This window comes from Numenius arquata, chromosome W (assembly GCF_964106895.1).
Source record: "Numenius arquata chromosome W, bNumArq3.hap1.1, whole genome shotgun sequence".
In the NCBI taxonomy this organism is placed as follows: Eukaryota; Metazoa; Chordata; class Aves; order Charadriiformes; family Scolopacidae; genus Numenius; species Numenius arquata.
This window is the reverse complement of record NC_133615.1, coordinates 3,485,107-3,510,747: the sequence shown is the minus strand read 5'-3', so window position 1 is coordinate 3,510,747 and position 25,641 is coordinate 3,485,107. Positions and strand designations below refer to the sequence as shown.

Genomic DNA, 25,641 nt, shown 5'->3' with positions numbered 1-25,641 from the left:
TAATCAACCGACTTCTAAAGAAAACAGCAAGTTTAGCACACACTGAGCCATCTCACCCGCCGGGACTACTCCCATCTGTCCCGAGCAAGTCAAGAGCTATCTCAGTTGTCACTGAGATCTGCGATAATAACAACCCGGCGCTGAAAACGGGAATACAACTGCGCTCCTGATTAGGTTTTTAAAAGTCTGTAATTGGATCTTTCCTCAACGATCTTAGGACTAGACGCAAATTAATTTATTCAGCTGTAGAAGTGTTTCAACCTACGTATTTATACTTTTTTAAGATATGTACATTTATAGATAACTTATTTAAGAGTAGCTTTGACCCAAAGCATCTTCTTGTGCTCTTCCCAAAGTTCTCACCATCAACACCCCCTCCTCTCCCTCATTCCTGTGATCCCTGGGGATGGATTTCGCACCAAACATCAACCCTGACACAAAACTCACCACAGCATCATCTACCTTGAACCTCTAACAAAAAGTCTCCTCATTTTCATAGAATCATAGAACGGTTTGGGTTGGAAGGGACCTTAAAAGACCATCCAGTTCCAACCCCCTGCCATGGGCAGGGACACCTCCCACCAGACCAGGTTGATCAAAGCCCCGTCCTACCTGGCCTTGAACACCTCCAGAGATGGGGCAGCCACAGCTTCTCTGGGCAACCTGGGCCAGGGTCTCACCACCCTCACAGCAAAGAATTTCTTCCTGAGATGTCATCTCAATCTCCCCTCTTTCAACTTAAAACCGTTACCCCTCGTCCTATGGCTCCCCTCCCTGATAAGGAGTCCCAAAATAATAAAGAACCATCGAAATGGTCTGGGTTAAAATGGACCTTTAAAGGTCATCAAGTCCAACTCCCCCTGCAATGAGCAGGGACACATTCAACCAGATCAGGTTGCTCAGGTTTTGTGGTACTTTCACCTGGGCCACTTGCGGAGGTGACACTGCACGCACTACCGATAACCCAACACAATGGGCAAAGGCAACGGATAAATTTATGTAGATGTCCACCAAGAAGTCATAGCACCAAAAGGAGGTTGGGCTTATGGACCTTTCCTAGAAGCACCAGGACCCAGACGTAAACTTCTGGGGCAGCAAAGAGACCTGGAAAGGTGGTGAGATCCCTGCCTGGCTTCCCAGGAGCCAGCTTTCTGCTGGAAAATGTGGGCACTGCCGATGAGCAGATGAACCCGTGGTCCTTCCTCCTTTATCCGTCAACGCACGTGGAGGGCATCTGTGCTTACAAAAAAAAAAAAAATTGGCTGGACTGGTGTCAGCACAACGTGTCGTCTAGCCAGGGCCATGGCTGAGACCAAGCTCAGCGCGTCTCGCGCCCGGTAATCTCTCTTGGCTGACCTTAAGCGGCATTTGCGAGGCCGGGGCAGAGCCAATACCCATCATCTTCTCCTGCTTGTCGAGATGGAAGAGACGGAGACACAAATCCCAGAGCTTTTTATGGGTTTTTTCCGGATCTTGAGGGTCCTCAGGGCAGCTCGGGGCACTCCACTTGCAGTTTTGCCCCTTGTGTTACTGGCAAGGGCTGTTTTTTGCAGGACTTCAGGAAAAACACTGCCCTGAACTCTTACTCAAGAAGCCACCAGGCATTACATCACGGTGAGGAGAACACCTAGCATGACGTGCAACCATACAGCTCATCCAAGCAAAGAAAAACGGGCAACAAAACGGGAAATTTTCCTTCCTTTCTAGTCTCTCGGGTAATTTACAGGCTACTTGGGTGGGGGAACAAACAAAACAAAAAAAAAAAAAACCAAACCCCAAGAAAAATCCTTCCAAGCCAGATTTCCAGGTCTGCTTTGCAAAAGCAAAGCAAAAAAAAAAAAAAAAAAAAATTTAAATTAAAGGATATATCCTGCTGCAGAATAGGGTCTTTGTGCCTTTAACGGAGTTTGTGGGCAGCCTGGAGACACCACCCACGGCAATGTTTGCCCCAAACTTTTTATATCCCCCCCCCTCCCACACACACACACAAGGGCCAGACGGCTTCAGCTTCCTCAACCACCCCCTCTGTCCCCCCCCCGCCCCGGCTTTTGATGGCTGGGATGGTTTCTGAAAGACTGATTTAGAGGATGGTCGTGCGTTAAGCTCCTGTTGTTTGCAGAGAAAATAAAACCTTTACCTACTGCAGGGATGCCACCGTGCCAAGGTGGCCCGTGGGGTCCCTCCACCGTGCCAACACAAGAGCCCCCCAAAGAGCCGGGACAGTGGGTCACGTCAACACATACTTAGGGAGCCCTTAATCTGTGGATTATTCACACGATAGACCATAACATCTCTTTAGGAGCCATTACAGCCCATCGTGTCAGTAGGTACTTATGGAGCCCTTAATCCGCAGATTGACAGGCTAGACCATAAATTTGTGTCTATGTCTAATTAGGCAGCTCTTATTACTCAACACGTACAGTAGTCATGCAGGCTAAAGAGCCTTAAGATTATTTCTTTAATTCATTAACAAGTTGTCCACCCAACCACTCGAATGGCTCCTTGCTCCTCGCGAAATAAGGCAACCTTGCAGGAAAATAAACGTCCCCCCTGAGTTTCCCCCCAAGACTTCAATTTGCTGAAGTTTTTTAAGGTTCGGTGTCCAGAAGCCGAGATGTTGCCACCAGATTTGAAAACTTGAGAGTCTGATGGGGACACAGAGGATAAAATGAGGCAGAAGCCACCAGGGAAGGAGTGTCTGGGATTTCCCGGTATTTGTAACTAGAGGCTTTGGTTCAGACTCGTATCAGCAGTGACCTACGAGCTTGGGAGTGCTCTGCTCGGTCCCCTGGTGACTCAACCAAGAACTTCCATCACCTTCACCATGGCTGGGAAAACCTCTTGTGAAATCAAGACAAAAAAACGAGGTCGGGTTAGATGGTGGGTAGAGGAGATGACCAAACCCTGAGGACATCCCCTAAGGTTCCTACCCCAACTTGCTGGGAGTCCACCTTCTCCCAACCTGGAATCCAGCCCTGACTTTTGAGGGTTAATTCAAGAAAACAAACCAAGAAAGGGTTCCTGCAAGCATGTTGTTGCAGACCTACAAAGCCTCAAGAACCAGTATGGCAAAGTCCAAGCTCGAAAAATATAGGGTGATCAATATATACGTGGGAAGGAAGCCCAGCTCCCCCATGTCCCCGGCGCCGAAGGACGGCAAAGCAAGAACCAAAGCGAAACTGCTGAGTTCATGGAGTCCACCAACCCAGAAGTTTGATTCATAAACATCCTATTAGTCACCGCTCCTGTCTAATTACAGTGATTAATCAATAACCACGGCTAAAAACGACTCGAGAAGAGATGAACCTCTTTTTTTTTTTTGTGTGTGTGTGTGTGCGCGTGCGCGCGCGCCCATTTGCTTTCAAAGCCCAGCAAGGCTGGAGCTACAAGGGGAGAGAGAAAAAAAAAAAAAAAAACCAACCAAAAACCAACCAACAAACCAACCACGCAGGCACACACCAAAAATGCCTGTCTGCCCGTCTCCAGCGGTTAGAGAGGAGCCAGCTGACTCCAGTTTCCTCCGTACCAGGCTTGGGGCCTCATCAGCCATGCAAATTATAGAGTACCACGCTGTCTGAAGGCCGAATTTCGACTCAGCTCAGAGAAAAGCCTTAGAGGAAGGGTGGGGATGAAGAAGGCAGCCAAATCCATTCATAATATTTACAGTAAATGGGCCTCTTTGCTGTTGTTTAGTATACAGTCGGCCTAATTATTTTTGAAGTTTTAATTTAAAGAACCTTCTTTATCTGCCTCTCCTCCTGCACCCCTCAAAGGTGTGGGAAAACTTTTTTTCCCTTGTTTCAAAAAAGCAGTAGGACGGGAATCCCTTCCCTAAGCTCCAACCCGGCCCAGTAGGGTGGGACCACGGGATGCTTCAAGAGGGGAGATCCTTCCGGAGGGGTGCTGCCAACATCCATGGGGTTTCTAAGACAATCGCCCCCCCCGCCCCCGCCGCAGCCACCAGGTCCACGTGGAACCCCCCCCCCCCCCCAGAAACCCTATTTTTGCTGTTTGTGTCTCTGTGTCTGTTCTCCAGCCCTGACGGAGATGTCCTGGAAGGACTTTCTGGCTCAGGAGGCATCACAGGACCCTCCATCCCCCTCCCCTCACCTGGCAGCAACCCGGAATAATGACATTTTAATGACAATCAGCCAAGAGGCTTCTCTGGAAAATGCAGGAAGCCCAAGCTAGCATTCATGAGATGATGCCATGCGACCCTCAAGCAACCCTGGGGTTGGTACCAGCCCAAGCTCCTGGGAGACGTTCCTCAGCAGCCACCAAGACACACCTCTTCTCCACCCAAACCCAACCCTGATTTTAACCAGAAACCTTCTGAGAAGGAGAAACCAGCACACAAAGGACTTAACGACGGTGCAAATGAGACCCGAGGATGAGCTTGCCAAAATATATCTCTCCTGGCTTGGGTTGCGCTGGAGGCTTTCGCGACACCATCCTGGCCCATCACCCTCTTCCAGCACAGGGTTACGCCACTGATGAGGATGCCGAAGCCACCAGAGGCCACCAGGCCAACCCCGGGGTCACAGCCCCCCTCGACGCAGCCACCGCGCTTGGTTTTAGAGGACGAAGACCTTAAAAAGCTTTTGCAATTAAAAATGAAGGAGCTGGGCGGTGGTGGGGAGAAGGGGGGGAGGTCGCCTGGTACCCGTCGATGCCCCGGGGAGGGCGGGGGTACGGCCCCCCAGGAAAGCCACAGCTCTCCACCGACAACATGTCGCTATGTGGGTTACACGTTAAAAAACCTTGTAAAGACCTTAATAAAAACTGAAGCAGAGCAGTCTAGGATTTCCAAACGGATACCTAATACCCAGATGTGTGTTGGGATTTTCTTTTTTTTTTTTTTTTTTTTTCTTTCTTCCCTCCCTCCCTCCTCCCCCCACCCCCCCCCCCCCAAACGCATTCCACGCGCACACACGCGGCATCGCCGCCGCTCTCATTTCAACACCGAAAAAGAAAAGAAAAAAGCCTCTCCTCGCAGTACAACCGACCTAGAATTCTCCCCAAAGACCGAAAACAGACGTAAATATGTGGTTTCCCCCACTCCACCCCCCCCCCCCGGCAAAAAAAAAAAAAGACCACCTCCTCCCACCCTCCCAGCTCCCTTTCCCAGAGCAGCATCCCTTCGCCGGGATGTAAACCCATGGAAAAAAAGCAGGCTTGGAACAAAAGTCCTTTTCACGCCCGTCGTGCCCCGCTCCGTAACAATTATGAAAACTGTTTAGCTGGGCTGGCATTTGGAGCATTTACTGCATTCCTGCCAATAAATTCCAGTCCCGGATCCGATGGAAAAGGCTCCCTCCCCCCCCCCCTGCTTTCCCCTCCCTTGCCTTCATTCCTCCTGGCTTTCTTTACAACCTAATACCCTGTCGACGCGGGGCCAGGGCTTACTTAGGGGGGAAAAAAAAACACCCAGCGCCAGACTGGAGACAGCATGCAGACTGAAAAAGTTAATCATTACTTCTGTCTGCCTTCATAATCTAATCACGCCTATTCCTAAGAGCAGGCGGCGAAGCACGCTCACGTACCGGCCGGGTCGCCGCCCAGGGACGGACGGACAGACGGACGGGCAGACGGACGGACGGACGGCACCGGCCCCTACCCGGGTAGGGGGCAAGCAAGGGATGGATGGATGGATGGATGGATGGATAGCATTTGGATGGAGTTCACAAGCCTGGCCAGGCGCACACCACCCCTCCCCTCGCCTCTCACTTCGCTCTGGATTAATAACGCTTAGCAATTATAGAGAATATTACATTCATTAAGTAATTAACCCTCCCGGCACTCCGGCGGAGTTGGCACCCCCCTTTCGCAGACGGAGGCCGGCAGAGGTTTGCCCTGGGCTATAAAACGGGGCAGGTCGGCATCCTGTGGATTTTAAAAAAAACCCTAAAAAAGCTCCTTGCACTCATCCCACCCTGTTTTCGGTGGCAGAGGCAGAGCTGTGTCCCAGGCAGGGACCGCACCTCAGCTGGGGTGGCATCATCAAGACCCAGCAGCATCCCCCCATGGGGACAAAGCCCAGGGGATTTGGGCATCACCAAGACCCAGCAGTGTCCTCCCGTGCAGACAAAGCCCAGGAGATTTGGGCATCACCAAGACCCAGCAGTGTCCTCCCGTGCAGACAAAGCCCAGGAGATTTGGGCATCACCAAGACCCAGCAGCGTCCTCCCGTGGGGACAAAGCCCAAGGAATCTGGGCATCACCAAGACCTAGCAGCATCCTCCCACTGGGACAAAGCCCAGGAGATCTGGGCATCACCAAGACCCAGCAGCATCCTCCCACAGGGACAAAGCCCAGGAGATCTGGGCATCACCAAGACCCAGCAGCATCCTCCCACTGGGACAAAGCCCAGGAGATCTGGGCATCACCAAGACCCAGCAGCATCCTCCCACAGGGACAAAGCCCAGGGGATTTGGGCACCAGCAAGACCTAGCAGCATCCTCCCATGGTGGCAAAGCCCAGGAGATTTGGGCATCACCAAGACCCAGCAGCATTCCCCCATGGGGACAAAGCCCAGGGGATGTGGGCATCACCAAAACCAGCAGCATCCTCCCATGGGGACAAAGCCGTGGGGAATTTGGGGCTCAGCAAACCCACCACCACACCGGCTGCTCCAGAAAAAAAAAAAAAACCTTGGTGTAACATCTCAGGTGTGTCAAGGTTTCGTGCTCTTGACACCCGGGATACATTTTCCATGCTCGGCTGTGACAAAGAACAGGAAAACTACGGGCCTCCGCGTATGAAGATTTATGGGTTTGTTCCTTATAATGAGCTAAAAAGTCTCAGCCTGGCTTCCAAAGAAAATGAATTCATCAGTTCAAACGCAGTGATGTAACTTCAGGCTCCCAACTCCTTTTCCAAATAAAACTCCTGTTATTTGATGCCTGCTCGAAGGATGATTTTATGGAGTTATTTACTCCGTCCGCTCTGCCTGGGAAGGTGCCGCCGGAGCCCAGCCACGGGGTCACCGGCAGCCGTCCCGCGTGGGCGAGCAGCAACTCATCTCACTGTTAAATTTCTTGGCTATTTTGCCATTTTCCCTGCTTTTCTGCTGAAAAACCTCACCTTGCACACCACGGTGCAAACAGATACACCATCTCATCAGTATTATTTTGTATCACCCGCCGTGGAGGGAGCTCCCCCTCGGCGGTGATGCCCGGCAATTTTTAGCATCTATAAATTCAACTCATTGGTTTCCACCACCGAAAATCGCCGGATTTGGAGCCAACTCCACCGGTTGTAAAAGTGAAGGATGTTTGAGCTTTCCCCACCTTCCCAACACCCGAGTTTCTCTGATGCAAAACCAGCCCTTATTAATGCCGTTTTGGCGGCTCCGCAAACAAAATCTATTCAATCAATATATATATTATATATAATTCAATATAATATATAGTGAATATATTGAATATTCAACCTGTATGTTCTATATACAATTATATAGAGAGAATATATTCATCATAAATTGAATATATCCATGTACTATATATAATTATAATATATATTCAATATATTCAATATATATATTTGAATATATTCAATGTATTTATGTTCAACCTATACATATCTGTAGGTTGAATAGATTTTGATCAATACATAACCGTCCGTAGCCTCGCTTATTATCTACACATACTTGCAACAAGGCTGAACAGCCCAAGGGGTTCCGAGTTACTCATTTAATGGAGAAATGTGCTTTCCACCCACCCAGGTATTCAGGGAAAAGCTGGGAAAGCCCACGCGAACCAGGACTTCACCCCAGAGACTGCTCACCAAAGCTCAGCCAGCCCACCAGGCATCTCATTTCATCCCTGAGGGAGAATGAGGAAGGCCCACAGAGCCAGGTACTCTCCATCGCACATAGAAGAGCATCACTGGGACCTCCTGCAACGACCCCACTGGGCATCTTACTTCATCCCTGAGGGAGGATGAGGGAGGATGAGGAAGGACTGCAGAGCTGGGCACCTGCCACTGCACATGAGGAGCATCACTGAGAACATCACCAGGACCTCCTGCAACCACCCCACCAGGCACCTTGCTTCATCGCTGAGGGAGGATGACATAGGATCACAGAGCTGGGTACCTGCCATCACACAGGGAGGAGCATCACCAAGAGCATCACCAGGACCTCCTGCAACCACCTCACCAGGCATCTTCCTTCATCCCCAAGGAAGGATGAGGAAGGACTGCAGAGCCAGGTACCCACCATCACACAGGGAGGAGCATCACCAGGACCTCCTGCAACCCCCCGCCCCAGGCATCTTCCTTCATCCCTGAGGGAGTATGACAAAGGACCACAGAGCTGGGTAGCCACCATCGTACAGGAGGAGCGTCACTGGGACCTCCTGCAATGACCCCACCAGGCATCTTCCTTCATCTCCAAGGGAGGATGAGGAAGGACCACAGAGCTGGGTACCCACCACTGCACATGGAGGAGCATCACCAAGCGCATTCCTAGGACGTCTTGCAACCACTCACTGCACATCTTCTTTCATCCCCAAGGGAGGATGAGGAAGGACCACAGAGCTGGGTACCCACCACTGCACATGGAGGAGCATCACCAAGCACATCCCTAGGACGTCTTGCAACCACCCACTGCACATCTTCTTTCATCCCCAAGGGAGGATGAGGAAGGACCACAGAGCTGGGTACCCACCACGGCACATCAAAACCTCCTGCAACCAGCAACCACCCCACTGGCCATCTTACTTCATCCCTGAGGGAGGATGAGGAAGGACCACAGAGATGCGTACCCACCATCACACAGGGAGGAGCATCACCAGGACCTCCTGCAACCACCCAACAGCCATCTTCATCTCCAAGGGATAATGAGGAACGACCACAAAGCCAGGTACCCACCATCACACATGGAGGACCATCACCAAGAGCATCACCAGGACCTCCTGCAACCACCTCACCAGGCATCCTCCTTTATCTCCAAGGGAGGATGAGGAAGGATCACAGAGTCGGGTACCCACCATCACACATGGAGGAGCATCTCCAGGACCTCCCACAACCACCTCACCAGGCATCCTCCTTCATCTCCAAGGGAGGATGAGGAAGGATCACAGAGATGCATACCCACCATCGCACATGGAAGAGCATCTCCAGGACCTCCCACAACCACCTCACCAGGCATCCTCCTTCATCTCCAAGGGAGGATGAGGAAGGATCACAGAGATGCATACCCACCATCGCACATGGAAGAGCATCTCCAAGACCTCCCGCAACCACCTCACCAGGCATCCTCCTTCATCTCCAAGGGAGGATGAGGAAGGATCACAGAGCCGGGTACCCACCATCGCACATAGAATGGAAGAGCATCCCCAGGACCTCCCGCAACCACCTCACCAGGCATCCTCCTTCATCTCCAAGGGAGGATGAGGAAGGATCACAGAGATGCGTACCCACCATCGCACATGGAATGGAAGAGCATCCCCAGGACCTCCTGCAACCACCTCACCAGGCATCCTCCTTCATCTCCAAGGGAGGATGAGGAAGGATCACAGAGATGCGTACCCACCATCGCACATGGAATGGAAGAGCATCCCCAGGACCTCCCGCAATCACCTCACCAGGCATCCTCCTTCATCTCCAAGGGAGGATGAGGAAGGATCACAGAGATGCGTACCCACCATCGCACATGGAATGGAAGAGCATCCCCAGGACCTCCCGCAACCACCTCACCAGGCATCCTCCTTCATCTCCAAGGGAGGATGAGGAAGGATCACAGAGATGCGTACCCACCATCGCACATGGAATGGAAGAGCATCCCCAGGACCTCCTGCAACCACCTCACCAGGCATCCTCCTTCATCTCCAAGGGAGGATGAGGAAGGATCACAGAGCCGGGTACCCACCATCGCACATGGAAGAGCATCTCCAGGACCTCCCGCAACCACCTCACCAGGCATCCTCCTTCATCTCCAAGGGAGGATGAGGAAGGATCACAGAGATGCGTACCCACCATCGCACATGGAAGAGCATCCCCAGGACCTCCCGCAACCAACCACCCCGCGGTGCTTCGGCGTTGCCGGCACAACTCAACCGGGGAGCCAAAGTGGGTAGGTTTTTTCATGCAGCGAGGTTAAAAGGGTAGAGAAGGGCTGAGCCAGCTCTTACAGGGTGTTTTTTTTCTCTTTTTTTCCCCTTGCAAGTTAAAACCAAGATAATGACACTGGGTGGGGACCAATTTGAAGGGCTGAGCAGCCAAACCAAAATTAGTCTCCCGGCCAAGAGCTTCCTAGGCCTCACAGTTTGGGGAAGGAAGCTGAGAAAAGCCATGAAAAAAAAAAAAAAAAACAAAAAAAAACCACCGAAAAAACCAAGATTCCCGGGGAAGCTCGAGCGTCGCGCTCAAGCAAAGGTGACCCCGCTAGTCAAATATTTTTTCGACATAATAAAAATAAAATAAAAGCCCCGGAGCAGCCTCCCTCGGAAAAGCAGAGCCCACGGGACAGGGGGGGGAGTTTCTCTTCCTTTTTTTTCTCCTTTTCTTTCTCCTCCTCCCCCGGCACTTTCTTTCCTTTCACTAATAACTATGTTTTCTTGTATTTTTTTTTTTTTTCTTGGCTCTTTCCTCATAAAAGACTGATGTAATTTCCTGTCTTGTCCCAATGTTTCCTGTTAATTAACAGGGTGAAAGTTATCGTCACGCATTTAAATGGCTACCCGAAAGAGGGGGGGGGGGGGGGGGGGCGGAAAAAACAAGGGAAAAATAAAAAAGAAAACAGAAAAGAAAAGGGGAGAGAAGGGCTGTCTGTTGGCAAACACCGCGTCACATCCCCCATCGCATAAAAAAACCCTGGAAAAAGCTTTTTGGACTGGACAACTTGAGGCCATCAGCAAAGAGACACACACCCCCCCCCCCCAAGGGTGGCTCCTGTGGACCCAGGTTTGTGCATGGGGGATGCGAGCCCCCACCCTTCCCTGGATGGGGATGGAAAATCCCTGCAATGCTTGCCCAGAAAAGCTCTTTTCTTGCCTTAGGAAAGTAAAAGTAAAGAAAATGAGGAGAGGGAAGGGAAGGGAAGGGAAGGGAAGGGAAGGGAAGGGAAGGGAAGGGAAGGGAAGGGAAGGGAAGGGAAGGGAAGGGAAGGGAAGGGAAGGGAAGGGAAGGGAAGGGAAGGGAAGGGAAGGGAAGGGAAGGGAAGGGAAGGGAAGGGAAGGGAAGGGAAGGGAAGGGAAGGGAAGGGGGAAAGGAAGGGGGAAAGGAAGGGGGAAAGGGAAGAGGGAAGGGAAGGGAAGAGGGAAGGGAAGGGAAGGGAAGGGAAGGGAAGGGAAGGGAAGGGAAGGGAAGGGAAGGGAAGGGAAGGGAAGGGAAGGGAAGGGAAGGGAAGGGAAGGGAAGGGAAGGGAAGGGAAGGGAAGGGAAGGGAAGAGGGAAGGGAAGGGAAGGGAAGGGAAGGGAAGGGAAGGGAAGGGAAGGGAAGGGAAGGGAAGGGAAGGGAAGGGAAGGGAAGGGAAGGGAAGGGAAGGGAAGGGAAGGGAAGGGAAGGGAAGGGAAGGGAAGGGAAGGGAAGGGAAGGGAAGGGAAGAGGGAAGAGAAGAGAAGAGAAGAGAAGAGAAGAGAAGAGAAGAGAAGAGAAGAGAAGAGAAGAGAAGAGAAGAGAAGAGAAGAGAAGAGAAGTTAGAAAGATAAAAAAAAATTAAAATAGCATAAAATAAAATAAAATAAACTGCAGAGAGAGAGAGGCAGCCGGCAACACCCAAGATGCTGCTTGCCTTAAAAGAAGAAGTTAAAAAATAAATTAAAAAAAAAAAAAAAACCCAAACCAAGGGGCTAATCCAAAGTCAGCGGGCGGAAATCCTGCGAGACGCCGAGACGAGCTCCTTCCCTTCCCCGACCTCAGCCCCCGTGCAGGATGAAGCCGCTCGCTTCTCCGTGCCCTCCCCATTCCTCAAGAGCATCCGTGACGCAGCTGGTACCCCGGGCAGCACCGGAGCCAAGCCGGCGGCCCGGGCGGCGGGGCGAAAACAAAGCGATTTAGGCAAAAAGCGAGGGTGGTTTTAGAACAGAGCCCGTGCCTCAGCGGTTAATAATATCCCAGCGCCGAAAATAAACTGGAAAGGAAGCTCCTTTGTGACAGTAGGCAGGCGGCCAGGCTGCGGTGTGGGTCATTCAAGCCGGCGCGGGGGGACGGCGGTGGGGCTGGCACCCACCCACCCCATCACCCACCCCCCAAGCCCCATCACCCTCCCAAAGCACCCCGTTAGGGCTGGGGGGTAGGGGGGTGGGGGGGGAAGCTCAATCCTCCCCATTTTTTTCCCCTCTGCCCCCTAAAAACGGGGTGTACCTCGTTTTAACGAGGTTTACGGTCTTGGCCGCCGCGGTTGGGAATAGGCATCCTCCCCCCCCACCACCACCATCACCCCCCCCACCCCCCCCAAATGCCGGCGGCGGGGAAATGCGTGTGGTTAATGTTACTGGTTCCTCTCGTGTAAGCGATACCCGCTGGCAGGCAGCGGGGATGGAAACGATGCAGCCCGCATCCCTGCCAGCCCCGGGGCTGCTCCTCTACGAGTGTTTGTGTCCCCTCCAGTTTTAAATGTCCCCCCCAAACGATCAAGTTGCCGGCGCTCATCGGGATATCTTTCGGGAGCGGAGCACCGTCTGAATCCCTCACCGGCACCCTAACTTCCAAAATTCCCCTTGTCGTCCTCATTCCTCCCCCTAAAAAAAACACCAGGTTGTGGGGTAAAAACCATGTGGTCCCCAATCGTGGTCCCCACCACGGTCCCCATCATGGTCAGTTACCATCAAGAAGGACTTGCTGGTGACGGGGTCTTCTGTGTTTTATTTTCAACTGCTCTCAAGGCACCGTTTGGTTGGGAAAATCCGGCGGCGCCCGGAAAAATGGATTTAGTGCCACCGTACAGGGACGGACTGAAACATTTAATGGGGGGAGCACCTCTACCATCCTGTTTTTATTTCCAAATCCATCCTAGGAGAGTATCTAGGCAAGGATCAAAAGCCTGTAGAGCACTTAAAACTAATTATTAAATGGGTCCCTATTTGCTCTGGGGGGATTTTAATTAGCTAAGAGCCAGCAGGAGGACACCCCCAGCATCCCCACGGCATCACAGGGACTATCCTGGCCGTGTCTCCTGGGGGGGGGGGTCCCCCTTAAAAAAAAAAAACAAAACCTCACAGGGCTGAAGGAGCCGGAGCGAGTGGCCAAGCCAAGAGCCCCGGGGTCGGTGCCAAGCGCCGGCTCCCTCCTCCCCGTCGGCCACGGTCAGATGATGTGCGAGGCGAGCCGGGAGGCTCCTAGTCTGGCAGGCAGCCTGTTTTGCTCCAGAGGCTCCAGTGCTGTCATCTTGGCGTTAACCCCTGATAACCTTGTCCTTTCCAGGAGGGGACGGCGTTTTTTTAGGTAAGGGACCGGGGTAGGGGCGGGAGGGGAAGGGGGTGGTTGTTGGGGTTTGGCATCTCCGAGGAGGTTGGGAAGGAAAGGGTGGCAAGGCCTTTGCGGTGCTCAAAGCAAATTAAAAAAAAAAAAATAATAATAATAATGATATTAAAAGGAGGTATGCTCAAAAATAAACCAAGAATAAGTGACTTTAAAAAAAAATAAAAAAAAAAATTCCCAAGCAATTGTTTATCCCTGGGACAAATATACAATCCTAGTTCCACAGGAAGATGTCTCAATTTCAGATTATAATAGGATGCCAATTTGTAAATAAAGGCATTTCACAGGAGGTTATAAACTCTGTAGGAGAGGGAGGTGGAAGGGGGGGGGGGGGGAATGGGAAAACACGGGCAGGACTCTGCCGGAGAAACCGCACGGGATCCTGTTTACACTGGGGGGGCTGTTGTGGGGAGTGGGGGTGGGGAGCACTTCGAGGGGCGAATAGCTCCGGATTTGGACAAGGTGCTTCTTCCCCGGCGAGCAGATACCAGCGGGGATCAGAGGCATAGTGAAACATTCCCGGCCTGCCCGCGATTTCAGAATGAAATGTCACTCAGCTGAGTGGTCCCTTAAACCAGACGAGGTCCCACCGCTGGGACAGGGAGCAATGTTGGATGTTTCTCCAACCTCCGGAAGTCTTTTCCCGTCTTTTTCATACAGAGTTAGGAGGGAGAAACTGAGGTTGCGCTTGCTCCGGAAAAGCTTTGTGGGTCTCCCAGCCTCAAGCCTTGCAGAACCTTGGTCCGGCACCCACCAAGCACCATCACTCAACGTCCACTGGCTCCAGGAGACCCTGGGGTGGTTTCAAGAGTCAGGACAAGTCAACAGGATTGGGCTGAAATGTGGGTAAACTCTCAGGTTTGGTATTTTATGAATAATCCCTATAAATACAAAAGCAGCGGAGGTGGTGAGGCCACAAGCCGGCTCATCTTGCTTCCCTGCCGTGATGGGCTTCCTGGAGAGCTAATCCAGCACCATTCATGTGTCCTGCAGGAGAGCCACCTTCTCGCCTACCGTGGGCACCCACAACCTTCTCCATCAGCCAAGAGCCACCAGCCCTACACCACACATGGGTCAAGGGGGAGATTGTCCAGGGGTGGGTGGAGGGCATCTCATGGAGACCCAGCACCAACACCACCAAGCACCATCAGCTCACTCCTACCCTCGGAGCAGAGCTCCTCCATAGGTTGTAGGGGGAATTCTGCTCTCACTGATCAGACGCCACCAGACTGCAGGCCAGTCACCTCCAGGTTCTCCAAGCAAGGCTTTGCTTGTTTGAAAGAAGAGTCATAACCAAACACATCTACTGGGAACGAGTCAGCTCAAAATACAGGAAAAACCACCCTCTGTCTCCTATTTACGGAAATTATTTTTATCTCCAATGGGTTATTTTTGCTCTCTTCTTTAACCACGTCGAGGACACAAAGGACCAGGACTGGTAATGCCTGAGCACAACCATCTCGGTGGGAGACACCACGAGCAACGAGTCCTGACCTACCCATGGAGTGACCACTGACAAAAATAAAGACATAAGAAAATAAATAAAGGCAAGAATACGGAGCCAGCACCTCAGGAGAGCAAGGGGTGCGCCAGCTGGAGAAGGGGATGGCTGGGGAAGAGATAGTGGAGGTGGGATGACAAGAGGACACCTGCACGGCGTGAAGGACTACCCAATATTCCATTCCTGGGCCAGGAAGGAGAACAGAAACCGGCGGGAGGGAAAGAGCAACTCAAATCTGTTATTCCAAGAGGGAAACACTCCCCATCCATCCCCCCGGCTGCGCCGCTCCCCCTCCCACATCCTCCAGCGCCTCTGGTATCCATCAATGAAACTGCCTTCAGCCTCCGGGAGGAGATTACAACCCCAGTGGTGGCTGGACCTGAGACTCCTCATCATCAAAGGATGCTCGTGGAGAGCTACAAGGGCCATGCCGATTTTAATGCTCTTCTCGCGATCCTCCTCTCAACCCTCGCCACGTGGCTTCCCTGCCAGAGTGGCTGTGAACCCCAGGCTGGCCCCGTTCCCAAATTCTCAGTGCCGAGAGCAATCCGCCTCACTAAGTCCTGCCCTTCCAGCTTCCAGACGTTAGGGCTGGTCTACTGACTTCGAAGACCGCTACCACACCAGCATCCACTGTCTATCACTGGTGGCCAAAGCCTACAGAGCTGGGCGGCCAAAGCAACCTGCCCACGATGGTATAGGAACCCACCACCACCTTCCACCCACGATGCCTTCTCCAGCTTCCAAATCTACCAAAATCGGGGGGTTTTTTTGCCTTTCTTAAAGCCATCCTTTCATCAAGGAACCACAAATCCAGCCTGGACAGCCCTGGTCTGAAGAGGATGAGGGATGCTGGATTCTCCACCCGGCATCATCGATGCCCGTCTGCCCAAACTTAGATAAGACCAAGCCGATAACTCCTCAAAGCCTTCTTCAAATACACTCTTCTGCTAACTAAAATATGCAGGGGGGAGGTAGAGGAAAAAAAAAAAAAAAAAAAGAAGGGAAAAGCGAGGGATTTGGAGGATTGCTGCAAAGTGCGTTTATTTTCCTTTCTCGACTGGGTCTCTCCAGTTGGGAATTTTCAGGGCTGCACTTCTGCGCGCGGAAGGGAGATGCCAGTAAATCAGAGCAAATTCAAAACAAATGCTCTTTCATGTGGAGGCATTCGGCTTTGTTTCAGGGCTTGGGTAGCTAACCGTATCCCTTCATGAGTCAACTCTCCTATCAGCTCCTCATTAAACTAAATGGCTACAATTACATTTGGGGAGGCAAAAAAAAAAAAAAAAAAAAAAAAAAAAGCGGTTTAATGATCGTAAAAGGTTCTGTTTCCAGGCTTTGAGGGGTGGGAGGGGGAAACCTTTGATAAGGAAGACCAAAAGAAAAACAACAAAAAAAAAAAACCATCCAATCCAATGAAATAATAAAATTAAAAAAAAAAAAAAAAAAAAAAAAAAGGAGGCATTTTCAGGGGGGAACGTGCTTTCTTTTGGGGAGGAGGGTCTATCAGGGAGCTGGGGCTCCCCTTCCCGCGGCCCTTCGGGAGGCACCAGGAACGAGCCGTGTTATTTCCTGCAGCCCAAGTCCCCACCTCCCGCCTTCCCCTTCGGGAGCAGAGCAGCCAGACGAGATGTTATCAATAGGCTGAACCTTACAGAAAGCCCCCTTTTAAAAGCGAGTACTTCCTCTGCTTATTTCATGTGGTATCCTGTGGAACTGAACTCTCTCCTCCCCTCCTCAACGGGTGTATTTCAGGAGGAAAAAGGAAAAAAAAGAAAAAAAAAAAAAAAAGATCTAACAACATCCTTATTGTGTTGTTTTGCTTCTTGTCTTTTTTCTTTTTACAGTCTTTTTTTTCTTCCCTAAAGCTATAGGTTCCAATAGCAAAAAAAATAACGAAAAACCCAAAAGTCTTCTGCATTTAAAAAAAAAAAAAAAAAGAAAAAAAGAAAAGCCAGCGACAAGTTTCTCTGCTCCCTCTCCCCCTCCCTTTGATTAATTCTCATTAGGGCCTTCGAACAAACAATATGCTCCCCTCTCAAATAACAGACAGGGTATATATTACACCCAAAGAAAAACAAACAAGGATCACTTAAAGACATCCACACCGAACGCAATTCCTGGAGAGAGGCAGGGGCAGATGCACGCGCGGCCGTTGCCGACCTATTTCCGAAATTCCAGTTTCAGAGCGGTGAATAAATCGTCCACAAAGGGAAGCACCTTCAAACATCAGCCAGGACGTGCAGGTACACGGTTTCAGACGCTTTAATCCCAGTAAAGAGAGAGCCCAGCCACGGAGTTGGCCAGTCCAGGGTAGGAGAGGAGGTGCTGGAGGCATCACACCTTGGGAAAGGTGTTGGGATCTGGACTAGATGACCTTTAAAGGTCTCTTCCATATCCAAACCGTTCTATGATTCTATGAAAAGCCCAAGAGGGGTGAGGAAACCACCCTCTGAACCCCCATCCTGTAACAGCACCTGGAAGCTGAAGGAGATGGGAAACGGGAAAATGAGGGGAATTGCAGAATATCTCAAGTTATATCAATATCTCAATGAAGGGACCCATGAAGATCATCGAGTCCAACTCCCTCTGCAACATCTCCTGCAAAAAACGGGGTGACCTTTCCTCCCCGAGGCACCACAAGCCTCAAGCATGAGATGTCGGATGCTGGCTGCCCTACCAGAAGCAAAGCCCAAGCACGGCTCTCGTCCCAGAGACAAGAGGTGCCACCACCACCACCACCACCGGCAAGTCAAGGAGAGCTTGACGCCAAATCCTTCTGCAAAGCACAACCGCACCTGCTCCGATAATCCATGCATCCGAACGAACGGGTGGCCGACATCGCTTCGCCTTCCCCAAACACGCCTCTTCCTGCCTCGCTCCGAAAATTAATGGAGCGTGAGGCTGGAATTCAAAGGAAATACGGGCTTTCGGGGATGGAGAACCTCGCCTGGGATTTCAACACATCCTCTGCACGAGAGGTACGCGGCTGCTACCGAAACGAAACCTAATTCCCCCTTCGAGCACGCCTCTTCTCAACAACTCGCATCCCCAAAACTCCCCCAGCATCACTTCGCCTTTCCGCCGGGACCCTGGGTCAACGCAACTCGCGGCCAAAATCAAGAGAGCAACGAGAAGATGTCTTACCTGAAAGCCCCCCAGGGGCTAGACAATTAGTTCCCCCTGTTTCAGTGGAGGAAGGCACAGAGTCTGGACAATCTGCTGGAGTGGAGGAAAAGAGAAAAAAAAAAAAAAAAAAGAAAGAAGAAAAAAAAAAAAAATCAGTATATAGGCGGTTCTTCGCAGGCTCCCGGCATCGCCGCGAGCAGAACACGCATTCCAAAGGGTTTAGCAGGAAGCGATTACTAATTGTCCGCACAGAGACGGTAGTTCATCAAGAAGCATCCACCCTAACTCGTCGCCTCAATCAAGGCTGCGCGCTGCGCTTCATCGCCAGCCAACGCTGATTATAGACCGGCAAAAATTACAGACTGGCTGCCACCTCTCTGGCCCAGTCACCGGGTAACGAGATCAAGGTTGTCGTCGTCGTGATGTAAGCGAGCTCCCAAAAAACGCTTAAATCGTGGCTTTGCGCACCCAAATTTAGTCGACACCCGTAGGTCACCGAAATGGGAACCGAAAGGGAAATGTCTCATCACCGCCCTTTTGCGGCAACCGGTCTACGTTTGCGTTCCCCAGCTCAATTTTTGTCACCGCCAGCTGCTGGCAGATCTTACACCTCGCTGTCACCTCCTGGGACACCTCCTGGATCCGCTCCTCCATGCACCACCAAAGGCCAACGGCAAGGGAAGACTGGCCACCCCGTTAAGAGGTTTCTCCTGATTCATGGAGGTGTTCAACCTCAAGGTTTGGACCTTTCCATCCCAAGCCTGCTCCTCCAGGTGACAACAGCCAGGAGCCACTACCAATCCCCTGGTCCTACAGGCAAACTCCAGCTTTTTGGCCACTGCCACGTGGGAGACAAGCTCCAGGACTCTCCACACCTGAAAAGATCCACGAAGTTCACACAAACTTCTGGTCCTCAGCAGATTCTCGGGGACTTTGGGTTTCATTGGGCTCCCTGATGACATCACTTTGCTCAAGGGCCACCACCAGGAGACACAGGGTCATTTTCTCCCTAGTGATAGAAGTCAGTTTTCCAGATTTCATCCCTGAAATGCCAGCGAAAAAGAAATCCCTGTCTGCACAACCTCATTTTATCAGAGTAAAGTAGAAGGCCTAACAGGAATATACAGTTTAACAGGATACACTTAATCAAACCAAAAACAATAGGGGAGACAGGAAATAGACTTACTTGTGAAATACTGTATACGATACGCTCTCTAAATGCCTTTTCGGGCTTTCTATGATTTAAAGAATTATGCTTTTTCTTTTCTTTTTTTTTTTTTTTAACCCTTTCTACTCCAGAGAGAAGATTCCCCCTGCCCCCCTTCCCCTGAGATGGCTTCTTCAACTGGTTGGGCTGCAGATGCTTTCTGAACGGAGGCTGGACCACCCTGCCCTGTGCTGGGCTCCGTCTGCCCCCAGTTACAGCTCCCTGGTGAGTCCCTGTGGGATAAAGGACATAATTTGCCCTTTTCCGCGTTGTCTTACTCGATGGATCATACGTGACCAGATCCTCTGTTAGCGCATCAGACAGGATGATGGGACAGAATCCTATCCCGACTTAAAATGCACGATCACAATGGGGTGATGGGCTTTCATGACTTCTTCACAGCCATCAGCTCCCTTCCCGTGTCCCATCATCCAACAGCCAGTTCCCTTCATCAATTAATTACCTTCTGAAGTCTCATTAAGAAGACATAAAGCTGATGCACCTCAACTCTAGACCAAGCATGATGGTCAGGTGTGGGATAAGCCCAAAAGTGGGACCCTCCTGAGCTCTGTGCACTACACATGACCGGTTTCATCCTTGCGCTCTTCCCATCACTCCCAGATCTGACAAGGGTTCTCGCTAATAGGGGATACTTGGGCTCATTTTATTTTCAGCACCAAGTGGTCACAATATCAGAGGTTTACCCAAGCCTACTGGGTGTGAATCTCCTCCCAAAACTGCCCTCCTGCAATATAAAACCATCACAGAGACAGACAATTATCCCTGGTGGCCACCAGCCCAACCTTGCGAGGTGCCGAAAAGTTCCTGGAAGGTGCCAAACCTCCAACTTCCCCGATGCCACAGGAGGGCATTCGGGCTCTGCAACGACATCTCCGTAGGGTTCATGCACTCTCGTACTCCAGCACCACCATGACCAGCCACCCAGAAGCATGATGGGCACAGCCACTTGCAGCTCCTTGTCCCACTTAATGATGGGTCAAAATATCTGCTCGAATGATCTGGGGACACTACTATCCATCTCACTTCCAACACAGGAATAGGGGATGCTAAGTTCCCACACGCCTCCAGGATTGCAGGGTGAGCCCAGCCCTGCACAAGCCACCATCGCCCATCCCTGCAACCATCCCACGTTAAGGAAGAGGGAAAAGTCCTCTCCTTGATGAACAAACAAGCCAGCCTGGACTGAAGAGCCTTCTACAGGTAACTGGGCTGTCAAGGGCGGATCTTTCCGCTCTACGGTGAGTGCACAAATACCAGATCGATCCTACCAACACGCAGTCTGATGGGACATTTCATTGCCTACAGCAGATCTCCAGCTCCCTGTCCATCCATCCCCGCTTTCCTCCAGCCAGCGACACAGCCCGTCTCAGCCTCCATCACCTCCCCAGAAAATGTAATCCCCATCATAATGGTTCTAAACTAAAATAGGGAAGAGATTAAGATTAGATATAAGGAAGAAATTATTTCCTGTGAGGGTGGTGAGACACTGGCCCAGGTTGCCCAGAGAGGTGCCCCATCCCTGGAAACATTCCAGGCCAGGTTGGACGAGGCTCTGAGCAACCCGGTCTTGTTGAAGCGTCCCTGCTGATAGCAGGAGGGTTGGACTAGATGGCCTTTAATGGTCCCTTCCAATCCAAACCATTCGATGGTTCTATGATCATGGGCACTGGCGACCACTGCCAGAGCCCGTACTGGTCCAGGCATTCCTGTCCATATGAAGCACTTCGAAGACGTAGCACTAAATGCTTCAATATTTTTATGACCACCCGATGGAAAAGCAGAAGTTTCCTGCTGGATGCACGTTCCCAGCTCCATGGGCAGACGCGGTTGCCCAAATCTAAACGGAGGGACCATTCCCACCCAAGGTCCCGTGGCTCATCAGCCAGTCAGGCGGCTTCGCGCCTTCCCATCATCACCCACCGTCCCTCTCCCCCATCTAGCCAGCCCCTGGCGAGCAATCCCGGAGTATCCAGCTGGGAAAACGCCGCAGGAGATGGCACCAATGCCGGGAGACGGGAAACCCTCGGTCCCTCCGCAGAGGAAACGCCGAGAAACCCTGAGCTTGCAAAACCCACCTGCAACAACAGACTTCCAGGCTCCGCTCTCGCGCCTGTCGCGGCCCCGTTAGTCAAGAGTTCAGCTGCCAAAGTGATTTTTTTTTTTTTTTTCTTTTAAATGGGGGGGGGGGGGAACCCACCAAAAAAAAAAAAAAAAAAAAAAAAAAAGGACGACTTTTTGGTGAGTAACCCAGTTGTTTCTTGCGTTTCCGATGGGCAGCGTTAATCACTTCCTATTGGCCGATAGGAATAACTTTTCCTTTCGAAATGGCACATTCATGTTCTGCGGCTTTTCTGTTTACACACATTTTGCTACCTTATGTCAACACTTGCTAATGAATAAATATATCACTCGGCTAACTGAAAATGAGGTCCTGGCAGAGGCAGATTGGATGTTTAAACCCTGCTAATAGATTTATCCTAACATCTTTACGGGAAACCGAAGGCAAGGTTTTAACCCTTCCACCCAAACCCCTCTGCATCCCACGCCGGCATCACCGTGGGGTAGAAAGAAAAGCCCAAAAAACCCCAAAAACCAAAAAAAGGCAGAAATATCAACTTTTATAGGGGAGCACCGGAGGGACGGAGTCGAAACGATGCCCATCTCACCCAAAGGCACACAACTTGGCGACCCAGCAGACCCTCAAGAGTCTTATTATGGCCCGACCCTTCTGCATCCCGGCACGTGCTCGGGATACGCTGAACCCCGCTCCCGATATCCCTCTTTCATTCCTGAGCCTTTATCTCCTGTTTTTTCAGGCCGAGGCAAAATATTTCGTGCTTTGCAACCCGCTTGTTTGTCAAAACAGCTTTGCTTATTTCCACAAGGCATAAAAAAAGAGTTATCGGTGTTTACTCTTAAGGGGGGGGGGGAGGAAAAACCAATCCAGCCTCCGATGGCAGGATGGGACCCCACAATGGTACCCCAACGTCTCCGAAGCAACTTCCAAGTTTGAGGGGTTCTTTTAGTCCTGAGAAACCGAAGAGGTGCAATTTTACAGAAACTGCTCTTTCGGCCTAAAAAAATAATCATAATTAAAAAAATAAAAAAGGGACTTGGTATCAGCCTTCAGAAATCCTTTGCCTCCCTGCTTGCTGTGACCAAGGGACACGACCACAGACACCACCGCGCTCCAGCCAACCCTCCCCATCCCCAAAATCCTGGGGGGAGCCGGGAGCTGCTCCTCCCTGAGCTTCTGAAGACTGAGCTCAAGTCGTCCCCCCCACCGTTTCCCATTCTCCCCACCTCTCCTCCGTCTTCCAGCCCGATTTATCTCCCACCCGGCGAGCTCGCTGCCAACCCAGAGTTTATGCAGACGACCGCAAAGAGAACTGGTGCCAGCCTCAAATGGGCTTCTCCCCTGGCACCCCTGACATTCAATTACAAGCAACAGGCACAGAGAGCGGTGCTAAAAGAACAACAACAAAAAAAGGGGGGAGAAAAAAAAACCCAACAAACTTTTCAACCCCTTTTCCTAAGTTTTTTCAACCCCTTTTCCTAAGTTTTTTCAACCCCTTTTCCTAAGTTTTTTCAACCCCTTTTCCTGAGTTTTTCAACCTGACAAGGCGGGGGTCAGGCTCCTATAAAAACACAGCAAGGTTTCTCCCAACTCCCAGTTGCCCGCTGGGATTCCCAGCCATCAGGGAGACGCCGGCTCCCAACCTTAAATCCCTACAAATTCATCCAAGGGTGGAAGAGCGGGGCCATTTACAAGCACGGTTTTCCTAGCTTTCCAAAGGAACGGAGCAGCAAAGGCCTGCGGCCACATCCCAATCCCTCCCAAGAGTTTCCTGCCAGAGTTTTCAAATCCTACTTTCTGGAGCCTAAGATAAATCACATCTTCATTCACCCGGGGGGGTATCAGAAGGCACAAAGAAGCACGCGAACAGCCCAAAAAGCGAAACGCATCCCGGCGTGACAAAGGCAGGAGACGTTTCCCCTGAGAAAGGGCCTTTTTTTTTAAAAAAAAAATAAAATAAAATAAAATAATAATAATAATAATAAATAAATAAATAAACCCCCCCGCAGTCTGCATTGAAAAAGTCCACTTACCGGTTGGTTTGAGAAAATCCATCGGATATCTGGAGTAGGGCGGAGGGGGAGACTCTGGAAATTAGAAAAAAAGTAGAGAGAAAATAAAGGCAGAGCCATGAGAAAAGGGAAAGAAAGGAAAAAAAAAAAGAAAAAAAAAAAAGAAAAGAAAAGGAAAAAAAAAAAAAAAGATAGGAACTTATGATAACAGTGGCATTCTTTTAGCAAAACTGTTTGTCTTAGCTCTGGGGGTTGGAGGCAGGGCAGCGAGGCGGTGATTGCCTTGATATTTAGCTGTCAGATAAACAAAAGGGGCCGTCTGGCGCCAGTCTCCCTGCTATCTGCCGCTCGGGCTGTCTGATCGGGGCCTCCTTGGCTCGGCGGAGCCGCGGAGCGGCGGGGACGGGGGCCGGCCGCGCCAGGCGGCCCCTAATCCCCCGGCACCGGCGGGGGAGGCACCGGGGAAGGGGGGCGGCGGAGGATGGGAGAGGGGAGGAGGGGGTGGGGTGGGGAGGTGGGGGGGTGTGTGTGTGTGTGTGCACCCCCTCCCCTAATCAAAAAAATACTACGTTAAGCACAGCGCTGTTAAGTTTGGGTTTTTTTTTTTTTTTTTGGGGGGGGGGGGGGGTTGGAGGGGAGTTGGGGAAGTTGAGTGGGCGAGCATCCCCCCGCATCCCCCGGTATCCCGGGGTGCGTATCCCCCCCTGCATCCCTCGGTATCCCGGGGTGCGTATCCCCCCCTGCATCCCTCGGTATCCCGGGGTGTCTATCCCCCCGCATCCCCCAGTATCCCGGGTTGTCTATCCCCCCGCATCCCCCGGTATCCCGGGGTGCGTATCCCCCCCTGCATCCCCCGGTATCCCGGGGTGCGTATCCCCCCCCGCATCCCCCGGCATCCCGGGTTGTCTATCCCCCCGCATCCCCCTGTATCCCGGGTTGTCTATCCCCCCGCATCCCCCGGTATCCCGGGGTGCGTATCCCCCCCTGCATCCCCCGGTATCCCGGGGTGCGTATCCCCCCCTGCATCCCTCGGTAACCCGGGGTGTCTATCCCCCCGCATCCCCCGGTATCCCGGGGTGCGTATCCCCCCCTGCATCCCTCGGTAACCCGGGGTGTCTATCCCCCCGCATCCCCCGGTATCCCGGGGTGCGTATCCCCCCCTGCATCCCCCGGTATCCTGGGGTGCGTATCCCCCCCTGCATCCCCCGGTATCCCGGGGTGCGTATCCCCCTGCATCCCCCGGTATCCTGGGGTGCGTATCCCCCCCTGCATCCCCCCGGTATCCCGGGTTGTCTATCCCCCCGCATCCCCCGGTATCCCGGGGTGCGTATCCCCCCCTGCATCCCTCGGTAACCCGGGGTGTCTATCCCCCCGCATCCCCCGGTATCCCCGAGGGGTGTGTGTGTGTGTGTGTGTATGTCCCCTCACCCCCCCCCCCCCCCCCCATCCATCCCACCTCCCGCCGCCGCCTTACCGAGCTCGCAGAGCCGGCTGAGGTGGTGCGGGTTGCAGCAGACGAGCTCGGGGTGAGCCTTGCCGTAGGATTCACAGCCACATAACCGCTTGACTTCGGAGCAGTGCCGGAGGTCGGGCCAACGGAACACCTTGCAGAGCAGCACCGGCAGCGGGTACCAGTGCTGGCCCAGCCGGGAGTCGGCCTTGGCGGGCAGCAGCAGGCAGGGGGGTCCGCGCTCCGCCGCGGGACTCCACGGCGTGCAGCAAACCTTCCAGCTGCCGCTCCTTCAGCCGCTTCAACACGGCGTGGGTCAGCGCCTTCAGTTCCGCCTCCGCGCCCGCGGAAGCCCGGCCGCCGCGGCCCGCCTTGCCCGGGCAGCAGCACCCGCGCCCCCCGCCGCCGCCGCCGCCGCAGACGTGAGCCCGGGCCTCGGCCGCCGCCGCCACCGCGCCGGCTTCAACAGCCGCCGCCGCCTCCTCCTCCTCCTCCTCGCCGCCCGCCGCCGGGCGCACGGCTCCGCCAGAGCCGCCGAACGAGCACCGAGCGTTTGGTCCTGAACATGCGGGACGAGAGGAGGGGCCCCCGGCTACAAAACGGGCATGTCGTCCGCCGCGCATGAAGGGGCCGGGAGCCGGGACGCGGCAGCGGCGGCAGCGGCGGCGGCGGGGGGCAGCGGCGGGCGGCGGCGGGCGGGCGGGGGGAAGGCGGCGGCGGCGGCGGCGGGGCCGAGGCGGGCTGTGGCATGCGCCAGTCTCCGCGCTGGGGGCCGCGGGTCCCGCCGCCTCCCGCGGAGGGAGGGGGGGGCGGAGGGATGGG

The 25,641-nt window shown here is 52.6% G+C and overlaps 1 protein-coding gene across 1 annotated transcript in view; it reads right to left on the bottom strand.

Annotated features, from left to right (window-relative positions):
- LOC141476578 (mothers against decapentaplegic homolog 7-like) overlaps positions 1-25,386 on the bottom strand; it is a 30,418-nt gene extending 5,032 nt beyond the window's left edge. The window contains 5 exon segments of the mRNA XM_074165337.1: positions 18,071-18,145; positions 23,391-23,444; positions 24,844-25,051; positions 25,053-25,322; positions 25,324-25,386. Coding sequence (XP_074021438.1) covers positions 18,071-18,145; positions 23,391-23,444; positions 24,844-25,051; positions 25,053-25,322; positions 25,324-25,386 — 670 coding nt within the window.
- Between the last annotated feature and the right edge of the window lie 255 nt (positions 25,387-25,641).